The sequence below is a fragment of the Rhinatrema bivittatum genome, chromosome 3 (assembly GCF_901001135.1).
Source record: "Rhinatrema bivittatum chromosome 3, aRhiBiv1.1, whole genome shotgun sequence".
Lineage (NCBI taxonomy): Eukaryota > Metazoa > Chordata > Amphibia > Gymnophiona > Rhinatrematidae > Rhinatrema > Rhinatrema bivittatum.
The window spans coordinates 365,770,979-365,795,853 of NC_042617.1; the positions used below are offsets into that span (position 1 = coordinate 365,770,979).

General features: G+C 42.9%; 1 protein-coding gene across 1 annotated transcript in view; it reads right to left on the bottom strand.

Annotated features, from left to right (window-relative positions):
- Positions 1-74: 74 nt before the first annotated feature.
- The window catches only part of NT5E (5'-nucleotidase ecto), a 156,399-nt gene continuing 131,598 nt past the window's right edge, over positions 75-24,875 (bottom strand). The window contains exons 7-9 of the mRNA XM_029595490.1: positions 18,322-18,471; positions 7,804-8,004; positions 75-2,343 (exon numbers count right to left, since the gene is read on the bottom strand). Of these exons, the coding sequence (XP_029451350.1) occupies positions 2,183-2,343; positions 7,804-8,004; positions 18,322-18,471 (512 nt within the window). The 3' untranslated portion in view covers positions 75-2,182. The remainder of the gene's footprint in view (positions 2,344-7,803; positions 8,005-18,321; positions 18,472-24,875) is intronic.

The window sequence follows — 24,875 nt, forward strand, 5'->3', positions numbered from 1 at the left end:
ACCCCCCCCTTTTTTTTTTTTTTTTTTTTTAATTGTATTTATAATAATCATAGACTCACAAAAAGGAAAAACAGGGAGGAGAACTTTATTGAGTCGTAAACATCAATTCACAAATAGTATAAAAATTCATTCAGCACGGTGAGCCACCTTCCTGCTAATTTTATGTCTGATACAGTGACATTTTTTTATATACAATAGTAAACTTATACAACCAGCTTCTGGTAAAAACGTTTGGCTACAACTCAGAGATCTCATTATAGTGAGTCAATCAGATGGTCCACATTGCCAGCCCCTTTGTCAGTGATAAGGTGTATAGTCAAATATTTCATACAAAAATGTCAAATCACACTGAAATGGTATTCTCAACTTGGTTGTTTTCATTTGCAAAGTTCATCAACAGGAGTTTTGTACTGAATAGTTTTTTAATCTACCTCCATCTGGTATGGGTTTCTACTATGTTACAACCCAAGGCAGTAAACCAGAAGCAGAGCCCAGATCACAAGTTCAGTGTCCCTTGGAGCCACAAGATAGTCACCAATTGTGAATGTTTTAACTTCTGGTTTCTCATCATGTATTATTAAACAAGAAAATGTGTAATCTTAGCCCTGGCTTTGGCACAAAAAGAGACAGCCATGGGTCCCCCCGAAGCCGTGGATGACTCCTTATCACTATTGACTGGGAAAACTAATGGACTTCCACAGCTATTTGCCTTCCACCCTAGCAATTAACTTCAGGGGCACTTTTTCACCGTTTCGTCCTGCTTCACTAATACTTAGGAAAAGTATCTGGGCTCACTTCCCTGTTTGCTGCTCCTAAGCACACTCCTTTCATCTCTGAAGGATGCTCTTCTTAGAATCCTGCTCCTGGTCAGGTATTTGACTCTGGAGAGATGACTAATTCTTTTATGCACAGACTTCAGACGTCCCTTTCAGGCCTCTGAGTTAATGTTTCCGAAGCTCATACTCCTCATCTTGAGCACTGGCATCCCTCCCGCAGAATCATTCTGGCCTTTTCCATGACAATTCTTCCTCCCAGACCTCTCTCTCTCCTCCAGAGAAAACAGTCACCCACTCCCCTGCTACAACCGGTATGCATCCATATCCAGTCTCCCTGCAGGGGAGCTACTGAAGCATTTCACTACTTAAACAGAGGGCGACGCTTTATTTTTATATATAAACTATAATTTAAGTTTGAATTTCTGAGGTTTTACTTCTGATGCATAACCGGGGAGGAGTATAAGCATTTGGTAGACACATGAAGCAATCTGAGGGCAACAATATATCTTCAGGAGTCCAAAAATCCAAAGAATGTTAATTTTGTAAAATAAAAACAGTTCTTTTATTTAACAAAAAATGTAATTGTACAGAAACACCATTTATGTATACCATTTTCAAGAGATATTTAAACTTATTACTCAGTCTAAAGCCTATACTTTCTGCATTGGATATACATTTTTTACAATATAAAAAATATAAATTCTTAAAAAATTGCACATTTTTTAAATTAAAATGCTGATAATTAGTCCACAACCGTGCAGACCTTTTTTGGCTCAACAGTTTCTCCTTTTTCTTTCAGCTCAGACAGAAACAGTACTGAGTTTCCTGGTGCCAAGGGCTTTCATCCACAACGACTTGGGGATTTTCCCCTATCTTAATAGACCCACTGCTCCTATGTTGTTTATGGCAGCAGCCAGAAGCCACTCACCGGGGCTCCTTCTAGAACCCTGATAATAGATTCTAAATCAGACTACTGTTACCCTTAAAATGATGACTCCTCCCTCACTGCCTCGGCAGCATCCCCAGAATTTACAAGATTAAAAAGGGCTTTTAGACCACAACAGTAGTTTTCCAATCTCACCCCCGTTAACCTCTGCATTTCAGGGCTACCAAAATATGTAAATCAACCAGGCTCTTGGACCAAATCAATCTCAGAATCCGTGTGAGCATCCTGTAAAACAAAACTGTTAGAAGACATTGGGCTAGAAGAATCTCAGCTCTTGGGACACGCTAAGCTTAGGAGAAATGACCACACTGCACACGGTGGAATTCAAACTATAGTTCATCCCTCTATATCAACCACTGGGTTTATGTCTACTCAAGAAAAATTACAGTTAGAATCCTTATCTATGATTTAAGAAAAAATAAAAAAATAAAAAATATATATATATATTTACAAATGTATTTCAAAAGTGCATGAGTAGCATTAGAAACACCACTGCATAAGCTAATCTAAGGCTTCCATGTAGAGGATTTCCTGAAGAAAACTGGATTCGCCCTTCCACCGCTGGATAAACTTGTCCCATTTTATTAATGTAGTTGGAAACTATGGCAATGTCAAGGTCACCTATATGGAAAGAAAAAGACAAATAGAAAGAAGGAGACACAGCTCTGTTATACTATGAGAAGGCATAGGGTATTTAACCTCTTCATCTTTATTCTCTCTCTCCATATATATATATTCCTAGTCAAGTTTATTTATTTGTTTAACATATTTATATACCATTTTACCAGTAAGGATACTGACCAAAGCGGTTTACAAAAAATGATTATAAAATAATCAACAAGTTAAAATTAAATATAAATGTACTAATCTAAAATAAATAAAAAATATTACTCTAAAAGTATGAATAAAAATACAACGTACAATATGATCAATAAAAGAAAATGTGGTGACATAAAAGTAAAGAGAATGGCCAATACGGTTAAAAAACTTAAAAGTTAAGAAAAAAAAATAAGACAATGAAAAATAAAAGTTAGGATGTCAGAAGGTCATATATAGAATTAAATCAGCAACCATATCTAAGGATACCTCCTAATTAGGGGGTTCCATATCCCTGAATGCTTCTTGTAACAGGTGGGTTTTCAAAGCCTTTTTAAACTGCTTTCGACAGGGGATTTTCCTCAAAGGATCAGGTAAGGCGTTCCATAAAATGGGGCCAGCGACCGAAAAAGTTGAGACCTCTGTGTCCTGAATAAACAGTTACTGCAGTATATGCTGTGGCCCCACATCCCGTGGGATGCCACACAAAATGACGTGCCCAACTATAAAAACTAATTGCCTTAGTTTACGTCCGGCATTACACTTCCTTGCAGTTCACATTCTCTGCCCTAGGGGAGGGAAGGAGCGGTACAGTATTCCTCTTACACACTGCCCGAAGGCAGAAAGGTATCAGCCAAACGGGTGTCCTTTAGCTAATCATCATACGTAACCCGCTCTGGGAATAGGGGTCCCACTGCTGAACAAAATCGTAAATAAAACAAAGGAAGGGGAGGGTTAAATGTGCAAAATCTAATTATGAGTTGGGGGAGGGGGGGTCGGAACAGAGGACATCCTGAATAGCCCATTTTTGTGCGAAGCTTTTTGAGGCGGTGTTGGCAACAGCCCAATTGTGTTCCATTCTAATTCTGGATCTTATCTCTGATTTAAAATAGAGCTCACAATTGACTGCTCTTCCATTGGCTCTTTCTTCCTCCCTTGTACATCTTATGGCCTTGCTTGGCTGTTGCTAAAAAAAGATTCACCAGATGGCCCAGCTGTCTTTCTTTTGGAGCTTTGCCTATCAGTTGCCCATCGCTAAGTAGCAGGCCGATACAGTACTGGGACTACTCTGGGACGCGCGTTTTCCCTTACCCCTTATTCAGTAAGGGGAGGAAAACGCACGTCCATCCCGCGGCACCTAATATCGCCCTCTACATGCAAATGCATGTTGATGGCCCTATTAGGTATGCGTGCGGGATACAGAAAGTAAAATGTGCAGCCAAGCCGCACATTTAGGGGCGGATTTTAAAACAATACGCGTGCCGGTACTTTTGTTCGCGCCAAAAGTACACCAGATTTTATAAGATACGCGCGTATCTTATAAAATCCAGGGTCAGCGTGCGCAAGGGGGTGCACATTTGTGCAACCTGCGCGCGCCGAGCCCAGCGCGGCCTGCCTGTTCCCTCCGAGGCTGCTCCGATTTCGGAGCGGCCTCGGAGGAAACTTTTCTTCGCCCTCCCCCCACCTTCCCCTACCTAACCCACCCCCCCAGCCCTATCTAACCCCCCCCTTTACCTTTGTTGGCAAAGTTACGCCTGCTGAAAGCCCCACTCCGTCCTCTGGTCCCGGGGGCGTGGTCCGGAGGCCTCGACCACGCCCTGGGCCGGCACCACGCCCCTGGGCCCGCCCCTGAAACGCCACGGCACGCCCCCGAAACGCCGCGTCGTTTCAGGAACGCCCCCGGACACGCCCCCTCCCTCCCCGTTTTGAAAGCCCCAGGACTTACGCGCGCCGGCGGCCTATGCAAAATAGGCGCGTGAGCACACTGCGCACATAAATCCTGCCAGATTTACGCGTGCAGGGGTTTTAAAATCCGCCCCTTTACTTTCAGAAATTAGCGCCGACCCAATTTCTTCCGGCGCCGGGAAAGTGCACAGAAAAGCAGTAAAAAGTGCACAGAAAAGCAGTAAAAACTGCTTTTCTGTGCACCCTCCGACTTAATATCATAGCGATATTAAGTCGGAGGTCCCGCAGCTGTCGGGCCGAAAACCGGACGCTCAATTTTGCCGGCATCCAGTTTCCGAGCCCGTGGCTGTCAGCAGGCTCGAGAACCAACGCCGGCAAAATTGAGCGTCGGCTGTCAAACCCGCTGATAGCCGCCGCTCCTGTCAAAAAGGAGGCGCTAGTGATGCGCTAGTGTCCCTAGCTCCTCCTTTCCCCGTTTTTACCGCGTCACCTAATTTAAATGGAGAATCGCGTGCACCGGCGAAGGGCTGGTGCGCGCGCCGGGAGAGCGGGCATTCGTCCGCTCTCCCGCGGACTTTACTGTATCGGCCTGTAGGTGTGGCGAAAAAGCAAGCCAGAATTTCATTAGTAAAGCCTTAAGAAAGCTCAAGAAAGGAGTCAGCCTCGGATTGCTCCAAAAAAATGTGTTGCACTGATTCCATACAGGAGCAAAACGGGCACAGGGATGGCATGCCCGTAATAGCCTCGGAGCATGCTGCCTGTGCACATTGCCCCATGCACAATCCGCCACGAAAGGACTCCATAGCGCTTAGGTGTTAGTTCGCTATAAAAGCTTTCCCACCTTGGTCTTGCCTTGTCTCCCAATAAGGAGCGCCACGTTATATTTGGGTGAGAGACCAAGGCGAGGTAATGGATGCTATGGAGTAATAGATGGTACATTTTCTTTCGTGGCAATGCCTCAAAAGCTACTGGCGAGAGTTTGTGTAGCCTAGTTAGGCTTTGGGATGGGGTAGGGATAGGGGTGGATGCTGGGGCTTATGTGCAGGTCCGGAGGAGGGGGGATGGAAGATGGGCAGGGACCTCCGGCCTGAGGAGCCCCTCCCGGTAGGGTGGACGGTATCATGCATGCATAGTTGGCAACTGCGCGAATGGTCCCAGCTGGGGATGTTAAATCTGTCAGCCTAGTTTGTAGTGCCAGTTTGGCGGGCTACACCCATGAATTACGGTCGGCCTTTATAAGGTGGCTGACCTTGGTGATTCCATCCGAGGCAAATCGACCACATACTGTGGGGGACTCCAACATCTCTACACCTGGAGAGGGGTTATAGAGGAGGGGCTCTTCTGGTAGTCTCCCGCGGGGGTGGATTAATCCCCTCAAGAAGGAAATCATGTGACAAGACTTAATAAGGTCTCTATAGAAGGTGACAGCATCAGGAGGCGACCAGCGCACCCTTCTAGCTTCATTACAAAGAGCTGCCAGTCATACTGCAACCGGCCCAACTGGCGAAAATAAAAAGGAACACAAAAACAGTTAAGTGTAAAGTTCTAGATTGCAAATCCAAAACCAAAAGGACTTTACACATATTTGACCCTCATAATATACCAATATATCACAAGATATTTCTTCAAGGCAGAAAAAGACCTCAGAACCTCTATGCAAGTTATATAAAGAACATTAAGGGGTAGATTTTTAAAAACTACGCCCGTGTGTACTTTTGTTTGCACATCAGGCGCACCGAGCCGTGCAGCCTGCCTCCATTCCTTCCGAGGCCGCTCCAATTTGGACATTTTGGCTTTTAATTCTGATTTGGAATAGTGCTTATGGGAGATAAATCTGATTTTCCGGTTTGATATATTGATGCATTTGCACAAGAATCTTGTTTTTAGTTAAATGGTGGTGTGTGTAGATTGTATTATTTGGTCCCTTTATTCATATTCAAGTAAACTTTAAAAGCCCTGCACGTGAAGTATGAGGGTTAAGCGTGTGGCCAGGCCCTGCGCGCATTTTTGGAAGGGCCTGGCCACGCGTGTAACCCCCGTTGCGTGCCAAAGTGCTAGGCCTTTGAAAAGGGGCTGGCCAGGGGGCATGGTCTGGGCATGGCGAGGGGTGGACCGGGACAGTGGCGATGCTTGCGGGATCTCTGTGCTTGGCCCGGTCTTTCCCCTGCGCCAAGGAAGCAGAAGATCCTGATGATCGGGAGAGTGGTGAAATCACTGAGGCTCGATCACTGTTCCCGTGATCCTTGAAGGTACTGGTGAGAGGAACAGCAAGGGAAGCGTGTCAAGGGGCACCCCGCGACTTCTCGGCATCGATGGAACCAATACAGGAGTAGAAGGAGTGGATTTTGGGGCCCAAAAAGTTTCTCCATCTTATCGAGATGTGCCCAACTGCCTTTGGGGGTCATCTGGTCACACAGACGGCACCCGCAGACGTTGCGCGAGGCCCCCAGTCAGAGGATGCAAACCTTATGCGGATCCATGATAGACATGGTCCGTGGGCATTGGGGCACTGACAAAAACCGGTCGACGCCATAGAAAAAACACACGGCAAGCGGATGATGACTGGTGGTCACTGTGAGGAGAGAAGTTGGGAATTGACCGCAAAGTTGGAAAAAGGTAACAAACAACCTACCACACTGAGGAGGCACCGACCGCGAAAGGGACCAGACAAGGAAATCAGGATAACCCGAAAACTATCAAGGAAAAAACAAGAAAATGAAGAGCTCCACTGCACCACGGAAAAGAAGAAACTGAAGGGAGACCTCACGTGGACGCGCAGATAGCAGCAGGCTGGGCATGCTCAGTGTGATGGTCAAAGCTTCTAGAAACTTTGAGAAAAGATTTCCATGCCGGGCTCCATAGGATGATGTCACCCCACATATGAGGTAATCCTGCTTGTCCTAGGAGAAATTAAGGAATTCAAAAAAGCTTGGGAGTGGGTGCCAAAGTGATGGAATGGATTGCAAACTGGTTAGTTGACGGGAGACAGTGTGTAATGGTAAATGGAGCCTCCTCGGAAGAGAGAACGGTGTTAAGTGGAGTGCCACAGGGCACAGTTTTGGGACCGGCTCTGTTCAATATATAAGCACTAGCCAGAAGTGTATAAATCAGGCTTAAAGTTTTTGCTTTCATTCTGTGCTTAGAGGAAAAATTGTTCAGACTGTGGGATTATAATCGACTTGTAAAAGTTTCTAAATGGCCCTTGAGAGTATCAGGAAAGGACAATAAATAAAATATTAAACAGAAAGTGGTGGATGGACCAAAGCTGTGACAAGTCAGAAGTAACAGAACAAGTACCAAGGAAAGGAGACTATCAGACATAGTCATGCTCGTGGATGAAAACAGGCAGGCATCTTAGAAGGTAGTAAATGTAGAGGAGAAACTGGATGAGAAGACAAAACAAAGCTGGCCTACCATATATATGGTTTCATAACCTTCTTGAAATATTCTTCTAAAGCACAGATACCATGAAATAGACTTTGTTAACAGTATCATAAGACATACTACAGTGAAATAAAGGGTGATATGCTGTAAACAATGAATTACATTATAATGTATGGATATTGTACTTATACTTACCACTGTCATGCTTTAAGCCTTCATTTTTTAATATAGCAAACCCATCTCCTCCGGCAGCAATATAAGAAGGAAGTACAACTTTGTAGACTTTGTTCATTTCCAGAGGTTCGTAAGATGGAACACGACACTCTGTACAAAGCACTTCAAGTTTGACAACTCTGCTTCCCGAACTTTTGGAAAGGTCATAAACTATCCGTATACCTGAAGAATAAAGAAAATATATACTATTTCTTTTTTCCTATTTATTTTAGGCTTATATATTCCCTTCCTTCCTCAAAAAAAAATGGGACCCAAAGCTGTTTATAATTTAGAAACAAAATACATCAATAAAACACAGTACATAAATCATAGAACATACCAGAACAAAATGCATTAACAAATAATCACATATAAAATCCCTAAACACTGCTGATGACAACCCTCACTCTCAGTGGGGGAATAAAAAGCAGTAACATATCTCAAAAAAATCCAAACACATTCTCCCTAAATAAACAGCAATACATATAATCATTACTATGGACCAGCTGCAATACAAAATAAAATGGTAAAACATCCAAAGATGCACTCTAAGCTAGAACTCCCATAACAATAACAAAATTAAATAAACGTACACTCCTACCCAACAAACCACATAAATAAAAAAAATAAATAAATCCCAAAACAGCCACCTTTACTGCCAGTCTAGTTAACAAGCAACCAACTGAGAAGAAGTTTTATCACCAGGTCCTACTGGCTCATTCTCAAAGGGGTGACCTTTGGGAGAATACCACTGGGAACATATCGCCTCTACCGTAAGCCACTTCTTCAAGAGGCCTACAATGGTGCCAGTAAAAGGAGCAAAGCCTCAGTGTCAGCAGCGTCCTAGCACAACAGGAACCAGAGATGGGGTTTCCTTCTTTTCTGGGGGAGGCAGAAGGAAGAAAACCCTCCTCCAGGCAGCTTTAGCAGGCACTATGCAGCTGGTCGTCTCCCTTTTGCTGCAGGCCACCATATACATCATTTTCATGCTCCTTGATTAAACAGACAACAGCTAGGATTCCTTAAAGGTAAATGTTAATGTTACTATTTGCTGAAAGTCTGGTCTACTTGAAAGTGCTTGTTAGTTACAATGCTTGCATTAATTGCCCGTTTGATCTTGAATCTGTTGCCTTGACCACATCCTCTGGCAACAGATTCTACACTTAATTTTCCACTCCGTGCACAATCATTTTCCATGATTTATTTTAAATCTGTTAGGGGTAGATATTCAAACCATGTTCAGCGCTATTTAGCCGGATAAGCAGGATATATGAGGCTAAGTAGCAGCCGCTGAATATGTGCCTACGCTCAGCAGCCACTGCTCAGCTGTATAAGACCCTTAATACGGGTAAAAGTTAGGCATGGACTGGGCAGATCGAGGGTGGAGCAAGTTAGGCCTATAACTTATATGGCTAACTCCTGATATTTGGAGTTAGCCAGATAAGTTTACATCTAAGTTTAGATGCCTCATGGAGCAGATCTAAACTTGCCAGGTAGACTGATCCGGTGAAATGTGCACACATAAGCGTATTATTCAGTGGCTTTGTCGTGCCGCTGAAAATACTTCGTAACTTAGTTCTAATCAGCTAAGTTACTTACCCGGCCAGCTTTGAATATCTACCCCTTAGTTGTTAGTTTCATGGAGTGTCTCCTTGTTTTAGTATTGTTTGAAAGGGTAAAATTACTGTCCTTTATTTGCCCAATCCACCCCATTCATGATTTTCTAAACTTCTATCATGTCCCCCTTCTCAGTCGTCTCTTTTCATAGGGAAGCCGTTCCATCCCCTTTATCATTTTTTGTTGCTTTTGTCTGCACTTTGTGCAAGTTGTTTTTCAGGGATAATTTTCAAAGGAAAAGTTATGTGCATACTTTCCTTTTGAAAATTGCTGTAAAGTCTGTAGGTACCGTAAACTGATGTACCGTCTATCTCCAGCACACACTGATCCCCTTCCCCAGCTCCACCCCCCCGCCCTCTAACACCCCCCCCCCCCCCCGCCCAATCACAGCACACTCTTCCCCCCTTGCCCAGCCTGGCCCTAGTGCACTCCTGACCACCCTCCCAACCTGACCCCAGCACTCTGCTCACCCTCGCTCCTCATCCCAGATCCAGCACACCCTAACCCCAGCCCTGATCCAGCTCTCCCTTTTTCCTCCCCAGCCTGACATCAGCACATTCTGTCCCCTGCCCAATGCCAGCACTTTTCACTCACCCAGCCCAACCCCTCTCCTTAAGTCAACCTCAGCACACTCCTGACCTAGCACACTATGACCCCCCCCCAGCACACTCCAACCCCCCTCTTCCTCAGCTTGATCTCAGCATTCTTTCCCCCCCCCCCATCACTGTCATAGCCAATGCTGACCCCCTTCTTCAGCCCAACCCCCTGCAAACTCTGATTTCCAGACCAATCCCAGCACTCCCTTCTCCTCTACCCAGTCTGGCCCCAGCACATTTCTGATCCCCATCCCTAACCTGACTCCAGCACATTCCTGCCCCCAGCTCAGATCCAGCCCACTCCTGCCCTGCACCCAACCTCGCTGACCCTTTCCCTCCTATTACCACCCCAAAAAATAAACAAGAAAAGAAACCAAGAAAAAGTCAATGAAATTAAAGTATCTCTCCCTCCACCCACTTCAGCTAAGGTCCATCCTGGCCCCAGGCCCTCCTGGACCTCCCACCACCCCAACTCTCACCCCTTTGCAGGTCCACAGATCTTCCTGGAACAGGAGCCATCCCCTGCTGCTGCTGCCCCAATCTTCTAATTTAACAAAATGGATGCCGGTCAAGCCAAGGCCAGAGCCATTATACTGTATGGCATGTGTACCTCACTAATTGCAGACAACACCAAGCGTATTGAATATATATAGATAAGTCCCTATTATGTAAAATATTAGATAAAAGTATATAAATCCATCTTTAACTGCTTTGATCTTTAAATGGAAAAGCAGAATATAAGCAAATAAAATAAACAGTAACACAAGCATTAACATGGATTAAATACCTGCGTTATCTATTGCAACTAATGAGCATGTGTTATCACTTTTAATGCACATAAACTAGCTTGCATAGCAAAATTAGAGTATACGATGACAGATAAAGACCAGTTGGCCTTTCCAGTCTACATTAGTATTAACATAAAATCTATGCTAATGAGGTAATAAGATGCAAAAATATGCAAAGTAGCTCACTACCTATTAGCACGTCAAAACATTTCCATGTTAAAATGTACAAAACGGAATAGACTATTAACACAAAAATCTTAACTATATCTCAGAAAGGTGCTGACTTGATATTTCGTAACCTATATATAGGATAAAGTGTGTCCAGATGGTACACAGTACGCTCATAATTCATATTGAGGGATTTTAGTGATGTGATATAAATCAAGAGACCAAAGGTTCAATTATTTGAGAATTATCATTGGAAGCTCAAGATCCAATTGCACCCTTAATTTTGGATATTCTGAACAAAGCTGTATTGTTTATAAGAAAATTAATTTCAATGAAAACATTAAGAATATAATTCATTGGCAAAAGGCAGAGAGATATGAATTTGGGAACAAGAACCATGTGAAGAAGGGAAAAAGATCTAGAAAAGGAGCTATAGTGGCATATGGACATTGTATGAGAAAAGTTTATGTCTAGAATCGTCCTTAGTCTGTCACAAATTAATGAAACTTACACTACTGTAGGCCAGAATACCTCAAGAACAGAATTGAAATAGTTTAACAAAAATATAATAAAAACGCCTGATTTATGCTTTTCTTACTAAGAAATACTTTATGGAGGTCTTGTTATATTTCGTTAACTTGATAATTAAAAAAAAAATACATATGAGGGATTATAGTTATTGTGTGCATCTTGTAGTGCTTATAAGAAAACCAGTCCCATCCTGCAATGGTTAAAGTAGAGATGAGTCAGAAAATTGTCCTTTGTGTTCCCTTGGGGAGGATACTTGTCCTTAAAGTGGGTGCAGTTAATATTAAGAAATACTCGTGAGTCACTGTGTTAGTGTCCAGAATTAAAGTCTTTACTGTTCAAACAACGGTGATGAATGGCGCAATAACTCAAACTGCAGCACCACAGAATTCTCGTGTTTTATTTTCTTGCAGTGTCTTTTCCTCTATCTGTGCAGGACTCACATATCGGGGCCAGGGAAACTTCCACTCTCTTGGATTAGGTAAAGTGGATCTCCCAGCTGGGCAGAGTCTCTTTTGACTGGTCAAAATCCCCTTCCAATCTGATAAAAATGGTAAAGAGTCCATGGCTGAGAGGAAATCTTCTCTCTCCCCCAAGGGTGGTGGTGGTGGTGTTTGATCTCCCTTACTCACAGTTAGCAGATCTTCAGGATCTCTTTAGCTCTTACAGTCTCTTGATTTCTTCTTTCTGGATCCCTGATGGGAGAAATCCCCTTGAAGCAAGCAGCTCTCTTTGCTGCAAACAGGAAGGATGGGCAGCCAAGGCTTCCTCCTGGATCTTGAACTCAAACTCTTTTGTCCTCAATAGAATTTAATGCCGAAGTTACTCCTTACAATGGGTCACTACCACTTCAGGAGCAGGTCTTCCTTATCCCTGGGTGTCCCAGCACAGGGCTCCTCATGCCATGAGTCCAATAAAGGCTCCTACCTACCACTTAATATCTTATAACTGAAAAAAATAAACCCAGAGGGAAAATCCCAACCAACAAGCGAGTGGACTGGAAGAGGAAACCTCTCCTGACCCTGGTCAGGACCACCAAAGCAGGGCTTGCCTGGCTCCTACTGACTGGGCCTGAAAAAACAACTCATGAAAAAGTCATCTCTGCCTCCTAACTCTGAGCAACCTAAAGCGACTGCCTCACGACCTCTCTGTAGGGAGCTGCTATACAGACTCGCAGGGGGGAGGGCCATTCCAGACCCCTCAAAGGGAGAGGCTGCATTTGAACGGTAACCTCCCGCTCACATTAACCTGCACTACTCCAGCTGAACTAAGGGCTCACCCAGATCTTACTGGTACTGTGACCATAGGGTCCGCTATACCATGAACCATCACCAGCTGTACTGAGGAAGTTCTGAGATTACTTATTTTTCAGCACATTTCTATTATGTCAACTAGTAATAACCAACCTGTTAATAAAACAAACAAAAACAACTTTACATTTTTGTGTTACATGCTTGCACGCTAACTTCTAACCATTTACAGACATGTCTGTTTTCTAGGCAATTGCAGCAGAACAATAATAAAAAAAAAAAGTATTAAAATGTTTAATCATATTGAGGTAGATTTTAAAGCCTTGTGTGAACAAAAATGGCCACATATGTGCGTAAGCGGGCCACGGGGGAGCTACGCAAATTTTAAATAGCCAAGAAGGGTGCGCGTACACAGAGGTACGCACATGCAGAAAAAGTAAGTGGAAAAGGGGCAGGGCATGGGTGTTTTAGAGGCGGAGCCAGCACAGACGCACTTAACTCCAAATTTTCTTCAGCCACTTTGCTACAGCTCCTCGTTAGGCGCACGAGACCAGTGAGGAGCGAGAATCTTTGTAAGGCTCAGTCTGATGCTCTATATATGGACCTTTGTAAGGGGGCACTTTGATTCAGGGTGAGTTTTCAGGAGATGGGTTGAGGTTAGGGAGTGGTGGTGTTACAGAAACATTCCAGTACAGTTTTTGTTGGTAGGTTTCTATTTATACTTTATGGTCTTTCTGTTTTGTATTTGGTGAGGGTCTGTCTGTATGAAAACGATGGTACTTATCACTAGCTTTTATGGCATTATGGTCATCTCTTCCTCATTTCTATTTTAAACAGACGTTTGTTCATTATTAATTTCACTTGCATGCAGAAAGCAGTTTTAAATGTTCTTGCAGAAAATATTCTTCCATACACATTTTTTTTGTAATTGCTGTTAGTAGCTTAGGCGATTATTTTAATGATGAACTTGGCCAATATTCCCTCTAAGGACTATGTTGCTGTGTGCATAAAATTGATAGACTTTTTGAATTAAAGAAAGTAGTGCTCACAGGGTAAAGTAACAAAAAATTTGCTCACAAGCAAAACATTTTGCACACAGCAACCCAATCCTTAACACTGGTCACATGGTGGGTTGGGAAGGAAAGAAAAGGGGATGAGTGTGGTGAGAGTGACTAAGAAGGGAGGGAGGGGAAGGGAAGAGAAAGAATGGGGGAGGGAGAGGGTGTACAACAGAGGGAAGGAAAGAGTGAATGGTGTGAGACAGGGTGACAGATGGAAAAGAATAAGCAGGAAGGAGGGGTGAGTGACAGAGGGAAGGAGACAGAATGACAGAGGGAAAGGAAGGGGATTCAGAGGGAAGGAGTGAATGACTGAGGGGGTGAGTGAAGTGGAGTGGAGGAGTAAAGTGGAATGGAGGGGTGAAATAGAAGGAAGTGGGTGGGAGTGGAACAAAGGGAGTGAGAAGAAAGGGTAGAAGGGTTCGTGAGTACAAGCATGTACGTGTATATGAGGGAGAAGAAAGTGTATGTGCTCCTCCTACCTCCACTCCGCTAATCCATTACATAGAAACATAGAAATGACGGCAGAAGAAGACCAAACGGCCCATCTAGTCTGCCCAGCAAGCTTCATACTTTTTTTTCTCATACTTATCTGTTTCTCTTAGCTCTTTGGTTCTATTTCCCTTCCACCCCCACCATTAATGTAGAGAGCAGTGATGGAGCTGCATCCAAGTGAAATATCCAGCTTGATTAGTTAGGGGTAGTAGGGGTAGTAACCGCCGCAATAAGCAAGCTACACCCATGCTTATTTGTTTTACCCAGACTATGTTATTCAGCCCTTATTGGTTGTTTTTCTTCTCCCCTGCCGTTGAAGCAGAGAGCTATGCTTGATATGCGTGAAGTATCAGTTTACAATCTCATGGTGACTGGAAATGGAGAGGGGGATATTTTTATTATTAGTTTTAATTATTGGTTATTTGATATGTCTGCTGTTTTGAAATATTTAATTGATTTTTGGATATTGTGACATTTTTTATCCTTTTTATTCTTAATTATATGTTCTACTTATCTGTTTTGAAATATTTTTATTAGTATTGTTTACTATCATGACTGATTTTATATTTCTTGATTTTGTTTTATGAAGAATGGTGATATTTCTAGTTTTGTATTATTGCACTGCATATGAATCTGGCTTTTAGTGGTTTCCAGTTTGGTTTTTTTGTCTGCATCTTTCTATGTGTACTTTATGGCCTTTTTATTCTGATCAGGTGAAGATCTGTCTGTGTTCTGCATTTGTGACTGATGTGAGGTAGTCTTAGCAGGGGAAAATGCCTTGTACCTCTTGGGGTTGAAGGTTTTGCTGATTTTTGGTAGAGGCTGGGATCCATGATTGAAGGGGCTCCTCGGGTGCTAAAAATGATGATGGTTAAGACTGCTGGGAGCTGGGGGGGGGGGGGCTCCAAGGGGGAAACGCCCCCCCCCCCAGCCCACATTGTTGTCGATAAATTATAATGTGTCCACAGCACTAAAACATTTGCCCAGCCCTGTACTAAGGATGTTCTCGAACCTAAGGTACAGTCTTCCTTCCTAGTTAACCACAGCATACAGTTTTGTGAATTCTGGTGTTCTTCATTCGAATGACATGGTCTGTCCACCAAAGCTAAGCTGTCACCAACATTCATCTGATGCTGGCAATCTGGTACATTTCAAGGACTTCTCTAATGGAGATCCTATTTTGCCACCCTATATTGCAGATGGATTTACTTAAGTTGCCTGAGGTTTTTGTGATAGAGCTCCAGGACTCACATCCATACACCAAAATGCATAGCAATACTGCCTAGTATACTTTGACCTTAATTGGCAGTCTCACCCCTCTCTCATATCGCAGATGACTGATGTCTGCCACAGGACAAATTTGCCTTGGCAATGCATTTATAATCTTGTTGGTAATGGTGGCGGTATTAAAAAGAGTGCTTACAAGATAAAATAATTTATTAGTTGTATAAAATTTAGTGCCCTTGCAGAAAACTGTAGGTTCGACATACACCTTAGATGGAGATGGCTAATACATGGCTGCTTGTTTTTCAGCCGATGGTAAGCCCTATGTTTCCAGCTGCCTAGGAGAACAGGTCTATGGTAACCTGGATATCCACCATTTTAGAGCAAGCCTGTAGAAGTCTCAGGTTAAATGACCCTCCAATGTACTGGACAAACACCCTGATTCATTTCCTGGAGAGGATGTAGGAGCATCATGAAGACAACAGAGAAGAAAGCTGATTCCAGTACACAGCCTTATTTTCAGGCCGATTCAGTAAAGTCCGCAGGAGAGCGGGAGGTGCCGACCTTTGGGTACGCGCTAATTTCTGAAAGTAAAATGTGCAGCTTGGCTGCACATTTTACTTTCTGTATCCCGCGCGCATACCTAATAGGGCCATCAACATTTGCATGTTGAGGGCGCTATTAGGTGCCACGGGTTGGATACGCGATTTATGATGTAGGAATGGTAATGCCCACTCTAGATGTTCTTGGTTCACGTTAAGATTTCCTTATCCCGTAGAATGTGTAGCCGGCACCACCTCTACTAAGACTTGACTCCTCTGAGAGCAGCGTTTTACTCAGTACTGAACATAAGAAATGCCATGCTGAATCAGACCAAGGTCCATCAAGCCCAATATCCTGTTTCTAACAGTGGCCAGTCTGGGTCGCAAATAGCCAGCAGATCCCAAAAAATAGATTGATTTCCCATTACTCATTCCCAGGGATAGCAACAGCTTTCAGAAATCTCATGGAACAAGCGCATTGGATCTTTGAAGGAGTGGTAGGGGCTATAGAGCTTAATAGTTAGTGTGGATGTACAGACTGGATAGGCCATATGATTTTTTTCTGCTGTCATGTTGCTATGTTTCTAATCTAATTGGATAATATTTTATGGACTTTTCCTCGAGGAACTTGTCTAAACTTCTTTTAAACCCCACTATGCTAGTCACCATGTCTTCTAGCCACAGATTCTATAGCTTCATTGTGTGCCAAGTGAAAAAGTATTTTCTATGATTTGTTTTAAATCTGTTGATTGCTAGTTTCACGGAGTGTCCCCTTGTTTTATTATTTGAAAATATAAATTTTATTTATTTATTTATTTTAAGTTTTTCTATACCGGCATTCGCGATAAATATCGCATCATGTCGGTTTACAATTAACAAGTAGATAGGGAACAAAAGGCAATAAATAACATTGATCTAAGTAATAATAATAAAATAATAGTAATAGTAGTAAAAAACATTAAACAAGAGAAGGCTAAGGAATGCAGTTACAATAAAACAAGGGAGTAATATAACTTGGATCAGAGAAAAGAAGCAGGGGTTTAAATATATATAACATATATGCCAAATTACCATCCTTTATTTATCCTTTTCACCCCACTAATGATTTCATAAATTTCTATCATGTCCCCTTTTATCCAGCTCTTTTCCAAGCTGAAGAGCCCTAACCTGTGTACCCACTCATTTTAGAAGTGTTATTCCATCACCTTTATCATTTTTGATGCACTTCTCTATTTCCACTATGTCTTTTCTGAGATGGTGCAACTAGAACTGCACACAGTACTCAAGGTGTGGTCACACCATGATTTGATACATATATTTTCCATTTTATTTTACTTCTGTTTTTGGATCATTTCCAACATTGTATTTGATTTTTGACTGGCATGGCATATTGAACTGAGAAATTCAATGTATTGTCCACTGCAATGTCCATATGATATTTCTTGAACATCCTTCCTAGCAGGTAGTGTGCCTCTTTGGTTTTGAGTCATTGTCTATCAGTGTGTATACATTGCATGTGGCGAAGTTCATGTTGTATTTGGTTTTGAACCACAATGTTGGATGGTTAGCAGGAGTGGTAACCTGGCAGACTATGGAGGGGTAAGGTATTTTTAGGGTTTCTTTTCAGAACCTGTCCCTGGAAGAGGAGAGCATCACTATCCCTGAAGAGGTAGTTGCTCTGTCGCCCATGCAGAAAATGAATCCCCCATTTACCCCAGTTTGTGGCACAATGACCATTGCATGTAGGCCACCTTTATGCAGGATTGTCATTAGAGTCCTAGCATCCACAGTTTATCCTTATCCCAGGACTTTTAAAGTGGCAATTTTCAAAGGGACTTCCTTGGGTAAATGGATTTACCCACTTATAAACCCCTCTCAAAATTACTCCCTTTATGCAGAAAAAAGGGGTGGCACCAGGGGTGATGTTAGGGTGGACCTGATAAAATACTTGTGAGGGTAAATAAGAAGAAAAAGTGGGGGAGGGGGAAGGCGATTGCTGTATTCTTGTATGGGCTGTTGGGGATGAGAGTCAGAACCAACCTCTCTCCTCCTGTTTGTTAATTGTTCATTGTTATTATATTTTCTAAAAGCCAATAAAAACCGTTAAACAGTAAATAGTTTTATTTACTACAATCACTTGAGGTCAACTGCAGAACCTAAATGCTGAAAACCAATAGATTTACTGATATTAATCAGCCAAGATCAAATATATCAATGCATAAAATGTAACTTACCCCCAACCTGCAGAAATTCTCCAGTTCCTGATCCATATCTGTGCACACTGTGCTCAAATGCTGCTTTTAGTGTTGACCCTTTTAATGCAAGCAAATCAAATGTACCTCCAAAGGGCAAGACAGAAATGAGATCCTCCAGAGTAATGATTCCTGCAGGTAGAAGAGTTAATAAAAATGGCCATATTTATAAACAAAAAAACATAACCAAAATGTCTCCAGCAGGCACAAAATTAGATTGTGCAGTAGTTCCAAGGAAGAGCTTAATAAAAGTAAGACGATTATTTCCTACAAGGAAATACAAATGAACCAAGAACTTTTGCAGACTAGTTAATTTTATACACCTTGTACAGTGGTTCTCAGCAATGGCCGCAAACAAATTTGGTTTCAGACTATCCAAAATAAATATTCAGATATATTTGTATACATATGGTCTAAGAACAAGATTAATTAGCATATTTCATTTAACCTGAAAACCAAACCTGTTTGTTACCCTTGAGGACTGGAGTTGAAAACCCCTGACAGTTTTATTTCTTGCCAAGACCCTTTTGCATACAGTCTAGTAATAAGAGCAACAGGCTGAGAATCAGGGAAGCCAGAATTCAACTTTGGCTTCCCCCATTGATGCTCTTCAAGTCACTTCGTCCTCCATAGCCTCAGGTACAAACGTAGAACCTGATTTACTAAAGCTTTTCTCCCATTTTGAGGCTAGTAAATGAGACCCTTATATGGTAGGCCCCCTGGGGCAGGAAAATATCTAAAGCACTTGAAACGTAACCCACCTTGAGCTCTGGTTTGGAAAGGCGAGTAATCAATCCAAATCCACCACCATCCACCTCTATTCCAGGAATTAAAGGCTGTTTGAACCCCTAGCACTGGATATTTCTTGCTGCATCAGGCCAGCAGTAAATCCTGCCTACAAAAGCACTGAAGCTGCACTTTCAAAATAGAACTTTGAAAATTCTGTTTACTATAGAAAAGCCTTCGAAAAATTTAAATACCTCAGTATTAACAATGACACTATGAAGCTTTAATATGTGATCTTTGAAATATTCTCTCTCTTGTGCCGCATCTTTATAGGCCAGGCATCACAGCACCATTCTGACCCTAAAAGCCACAATTCAAATCTTACCAGCTGCAAGATGCTATAGTAATATCACTTGGGCTTGGGCAGAGGACCTAAAGTGTAATCTTTGTGTCAGGCTGACTAGGCCTCACTATTCTTTAAAAAAAACAAAACTTCCCGCAATGGGAGGTATTACTATTTTGAGTGATAGTAAGGATCCATCCCTTAAAGCAGGGGTCAGGAACCTTTTTGGCTGAGAGAGCCATAAACGCCACATATTTTAAAATGTAATTCCATGAGAGCCATACAATATGTTTAAAACTAAATACAAGTAAATGTGTGCATTTTATGTAAGATCACACTTTTAAAGTACAATAAGTCTCTGAAAATATTACACCAGGCCTTAAGACACCAATACATCTCCTATTTGGAAAACGGACCAAGTCAGGCTGCTATAGAGTCCTACACAGAAACTACACGCCAGCAGAAAACCTCACCTGAATCACGTGCTGTCCCTCACCTAACATAGAATAAAGAGACCAAAACGCATAACAAGAAGCATGCAGACAAAAACTGAATTGGAAACTGCAACAAGCCAGAGTCTCTGTATGCAGTGTAACAAAGGAAAAAAGAAACATCACACATCCTTATAAAACAAATCAAGAAATATAAAATCATCAGCAGTAAAACTGTACTAACAAAAAGAACATATTTCGAAACAGCTGATGAGTGGAATATCCAATAATTAAAAACTCATATAAAACATTTCCAGATACCAACAAAATATTTCAAAATAGCAGACACAAAGATCCAGTAATGAAAAATAATAAGGATACAAAATTTTTTTTGCTCTGCATACCTGGGAACGTTTGATATCCAGGTGTCCTGAGATTGTTCTGAATTAGCAGGAGGTGGGGTGGTTTGCTTGGAACTTTCTCCTCTCTCAGTCACATACCAGCGCTCTCTCTCACACTGGCTCTCAATGACACACCTATACACACATGCTCTCAGTCACTCACATATACAAATGTTTTTTCTCTCTCACTTATATAGGCTCTTAATTACACATTTACACACATGCTGTCTATCTTTTCACGCTTACACACACACAGGCTTTCAATCACATAAATACATGCTGTCTTTTTCTCTCACACACAGACTCTCATTCACATGCTTACAAACATGTCCTCTCTTTCTCTCATTTACACACAGGCTCTCAATCACATACTCACATGCTCCCTCACCTAAATCAGCTCTCAATCACACACATACACACATGGTCTCTCTCTCTCATTTAAACACAGGCTCTCAATCACATACTCACATGCTCCCTCACCTAAATCAGCTCTCAATCACACAGACACACATGGTCTCTCTCTCTCATTTAAACACAGGCTCTCAATCACATACTCACATGCTCCATCACCTAAACCAGCTCTCAATCACACAGACACACATGATCTCTCTCTTACTTATACACACAGGCTCTTAATCATACATACACATGATCTCTCTCACACACAAAGGATCTCAATCATACACACATACTCTTTCAAACAAACAGGTTTTCAATTACAAACTTACACATACAGGTTCCCAATGGTAAACTTACATTCATGCTCTCTCTTTCTCTCATTTACACACAGGCTCTCAATCACATACTCACATGCTCCATCACCTAAATCAGCTCTCAAATCACACACAGACACACATGATCTCTCTCTTACTTATACACACAGGTTCTCAATCATACATACACATGATCTCTCTCACACACAAAGGATCTCAATCATACACACATACTCTTTCACACAAACAGATTTTCAATCACAAACTTACACAAACAGGTTCCCAATGGTAAACTTACATTCATGCTCTCTCTCTCACAGGCAGGATCTCAATCACAGACATACTCTCTTTCACATATACAGGCTCTCAATCATTCACATACATGCAATCTCTCACTCACACACACAGGATCTCAAACACACATGCTTGCTCGCTCATTCATTCACTCTCTCTCTCCCCCTTCCCCCCCCCCCCCCGGGAACTCGCGGCAGCAGCAGCCACCTCCCAACGCTAACCTCCTTCATTTTCAGCCCTCGCGGAGGCGAAGGCTGAGTCCCATCGGCCGCGGTTGAAGATTTTCATTTTCCTCCGAGCCGCGCTGCAGTCTTCTTCCCGTCGGACACTAGCGTGCCTGCGCGGGTCTTCCCGCGCAGGCACCCGATGCTCTCCACTTCCTCTTCCGGGCCGCGGGAAGAAGAGAGCACCGGTGTGCTCTCTTCTTCCCGCGGCCCGGAAGAGGAAGTGGAGAGCATCGGGTGCCTGCGCGGGAAGACCCGCGCAGGCACCCGATGACTCCAGCGCTGGCACCCGATGACTCCCGCGCAGGCACCCGGATGACTCCAGTCGGCGTGCTCTCTTCTCCTCCCCCCCCGCGGCCCGGAAGAGGAAGTGGTGAGCATCGGGTGCCTGCGCGGAAGAAGAGACCACGCTAGTGTGGTCTCTTCTTCCCGCGCAGGCACCCGACGCTCTCCACTTCCTCTTCCGGGCCGCGGGGGGGGGGGGGGGGGGAGAGAAGAGAGCACGCCGGTGCCGCTGACTCCAGCTGTCCTGCCGCGTTCCGCCCGGGCTGACAGCATTTTAAGCCCGGGCGGCGGAGGACCGGGGAGCAGCTGGGTCAGCGGGGAACCGCGAAGTATGGCGACACTTGTCTGCGAGCCAGATGCAGCCCTCAAAAGAGCCATATCTGGCTCGCGAGCCATGGGTTCCCGACCCCTGCCTTAAAGAGTGGGTAAAATTTTCAGAAGTCATATAAGGTGACCAACGAGTTACTGGGTGGCAACTCTTCAGGGCTCCAGGGAGCGAAAGCCATAAGGAGAGAGGTGCCCTTTTCTGTCAACTTTTGGGAGTCAGTGTGGAATAAGAAGCTTATCCAGGAAGCCGTTCCTACCAATGAGGTATTTCTTTCCATGTGGGAAAGAAGAAAAGGAGGTCAGTTGGTCAGACCAGGTTTTTAAAGGAGGGGGGCGCCCCTGTAAGAACTTTCAGGAATCCAAATCTCACCTATTTCACTCAAACAGCACGAGGGATTGGTTTTGATGATTTTTCCTCTGCAGGCTACTTGGGACTTTGAGAGAATTATCTTTGGAGAAGAATTGTATTCTACATTTTTGCATTTCTGAAGAGTTTTTCCTGCCTTTTGTACCTTGGGACTGAATATTTTTGCCTTCAGTAAAATTAAGTTGTTTTGGAACACAACTCATGGTTGGTGGACCGAATTTCCAAGAGACTGAATGTGACCCCCTTGGCCTTACAGGTTATCCTGTCCTCTACAACAGACTCTGGATTCCAGACTTGCACCGAGTGGGAAAATGCTCTGTAGTATCTAAAGGTGGCCACTGGTTCAAGGGAGGTCTCATCTGTGTTAAAATGCATGCGTTAAAGCAAGCCCAACCAGCATCTGGATGATCCAGGTAACAACCAGGAGCCTTGGATAAAAGAAGAGATGATCCAAGGAGATAGCTTATCATTTGGAATGCTACAAGCCAGTAGACTCTTGATGTTGATCAGAGTCTGAATCTCTTTCATGGAGGATAGCTTCCACTTTGTTGTAGTGGAAGCAAAATTGCAACAAGATTCCCCTATTTGAAATTATGGTGGCCTGTATAGACAGCTGACCATCTTGTGCAGTAATGCCCCCTTCTAGAACTGGAAGGTGGTTGGTCAAGTTGAGAAGACCATACTCCTGTTTATTCATGGTTACAGAATGTGTAATTTGTCTCCCGAGCTATATGCAAAAAATATTTGGTGCTGTACAGAATTCAAGTATTACAAAATCATATTACAGTAGGTTTATATATTCAAGGCTTCTTCATAAGAGCTTCATTAAATATTAGTAATCTGGCCTCTTCAGGGGCTTATGGGCTTTCAAAATGAGAAATGCAGCAATGCTTAATGCATCTCTACTCTGGCTAAATTATGTTGCAGAATGAAAACCACAAGATAAGTCAAAAACAAGGCTTATAGTATTTCAGTGCTTGTAGTTGTAGACTGAGAGGTAGATTTTAAAATGCACACACATGCGCCCATTCACACACGTATCGGCAAGCAAGTGAGGATACGCTAGAATTTGTAATCATGTGTTTGCTTACGTGCATATGTTTTAAAATGCACTAACAGAGTATGCATGCTCCTATTTGAAAAGGTTACTCAAGCACAATTAGCGCGCAAGAGTCTTCAATAGGACCACATCAGCTTTTACGCGCGTATGTCAGCAAATTTTGAAACATGCTCACGCATTCCCAGTTTTCCAATTAGTCTGCCAGTTTGTCCAGTTAACAGTGAGTTCTTTCAGACCCCTCTAGGTTTTCATCCTTCATGCCCCCCAGTTGACCCAGACCCCTCACCCTCTTCTATAAGCCCTAAAACTTGAGATCTACAGACCCGCTCCTCATTAGGAGCAGCAGAAAAGTTATGCGGATATCTAGCGTACAGTTTTGTTTTTGAAATTCAGAGTTATGCATGTAAGTCTCGGCCCCGCACCGCCCCTTTTGTGCCCCCTTATTCCTCACGTGCACAAGGGTACATATGCATATATTTTGCGGCTTTTTAAAATTTGCATGCGGCCCACGTACATGCGAGTATGTGGGCATTTTTGCCCGAGCAACACTTTAAAAATTGACCTGTGAGAGTGGTATTGCACCTAGAAATTACAATTCCCCCCTTCCATCTCAGCTGCAACAATTCTCATCTATACTTTGGGGTAAAAAAAATAAAAAGTCCAGCCTGTATTTTTATGAAACCTTAAAGGTGAATTTTAAAAACCTTACACACACATTACTTAAAGCAGTGGTTCTCAACCTTTTTTCTGTCGGGACACACCTGACAGATGGTTCTCACATGCGTGACACACTGACCCATGATAGTCACAGGGCTAGATGTAAAAGTACAGTTTGCATCCACGGGAACCCCCCTGATCCACAATAATGGATGTAAAGCAGAATTATGACATTCCCCATACAACTCACCCTACAAAAAAGATATTCTGGTTCTGGTGTCATCTCAGTAACAGCAACTCAAACTCCTTCTACTTTCAGGCTCAATAGCCCTACTTATGAAAAGACAGCAGTTTATCACCAATGCATGTCCTCTTGAGAAAACGCAACAAATAAGACTGATAAAACACTTACATGCTAGTAAAATAGAGCTGTAACAGACACAGAACCGACCTAACATACTCCCAGGATCTGTAGTAATGCACATAAACCAATCCACACACAGTTACACCTGTATTATGGAATACACTCAAACAGGAGCAACCCTATCTATGAAAAGGCAACACTACAAATATTAAATCAGGCCCTAAAAACCAATACACCTCTTATTAGGAAAACAGAACTAGCAAGCAGCTATAGATCCCCACACAGAAATAATTGTAAAACTATACTAATAAGCAGAATAAATGTTTCACAACAACTATGAACAG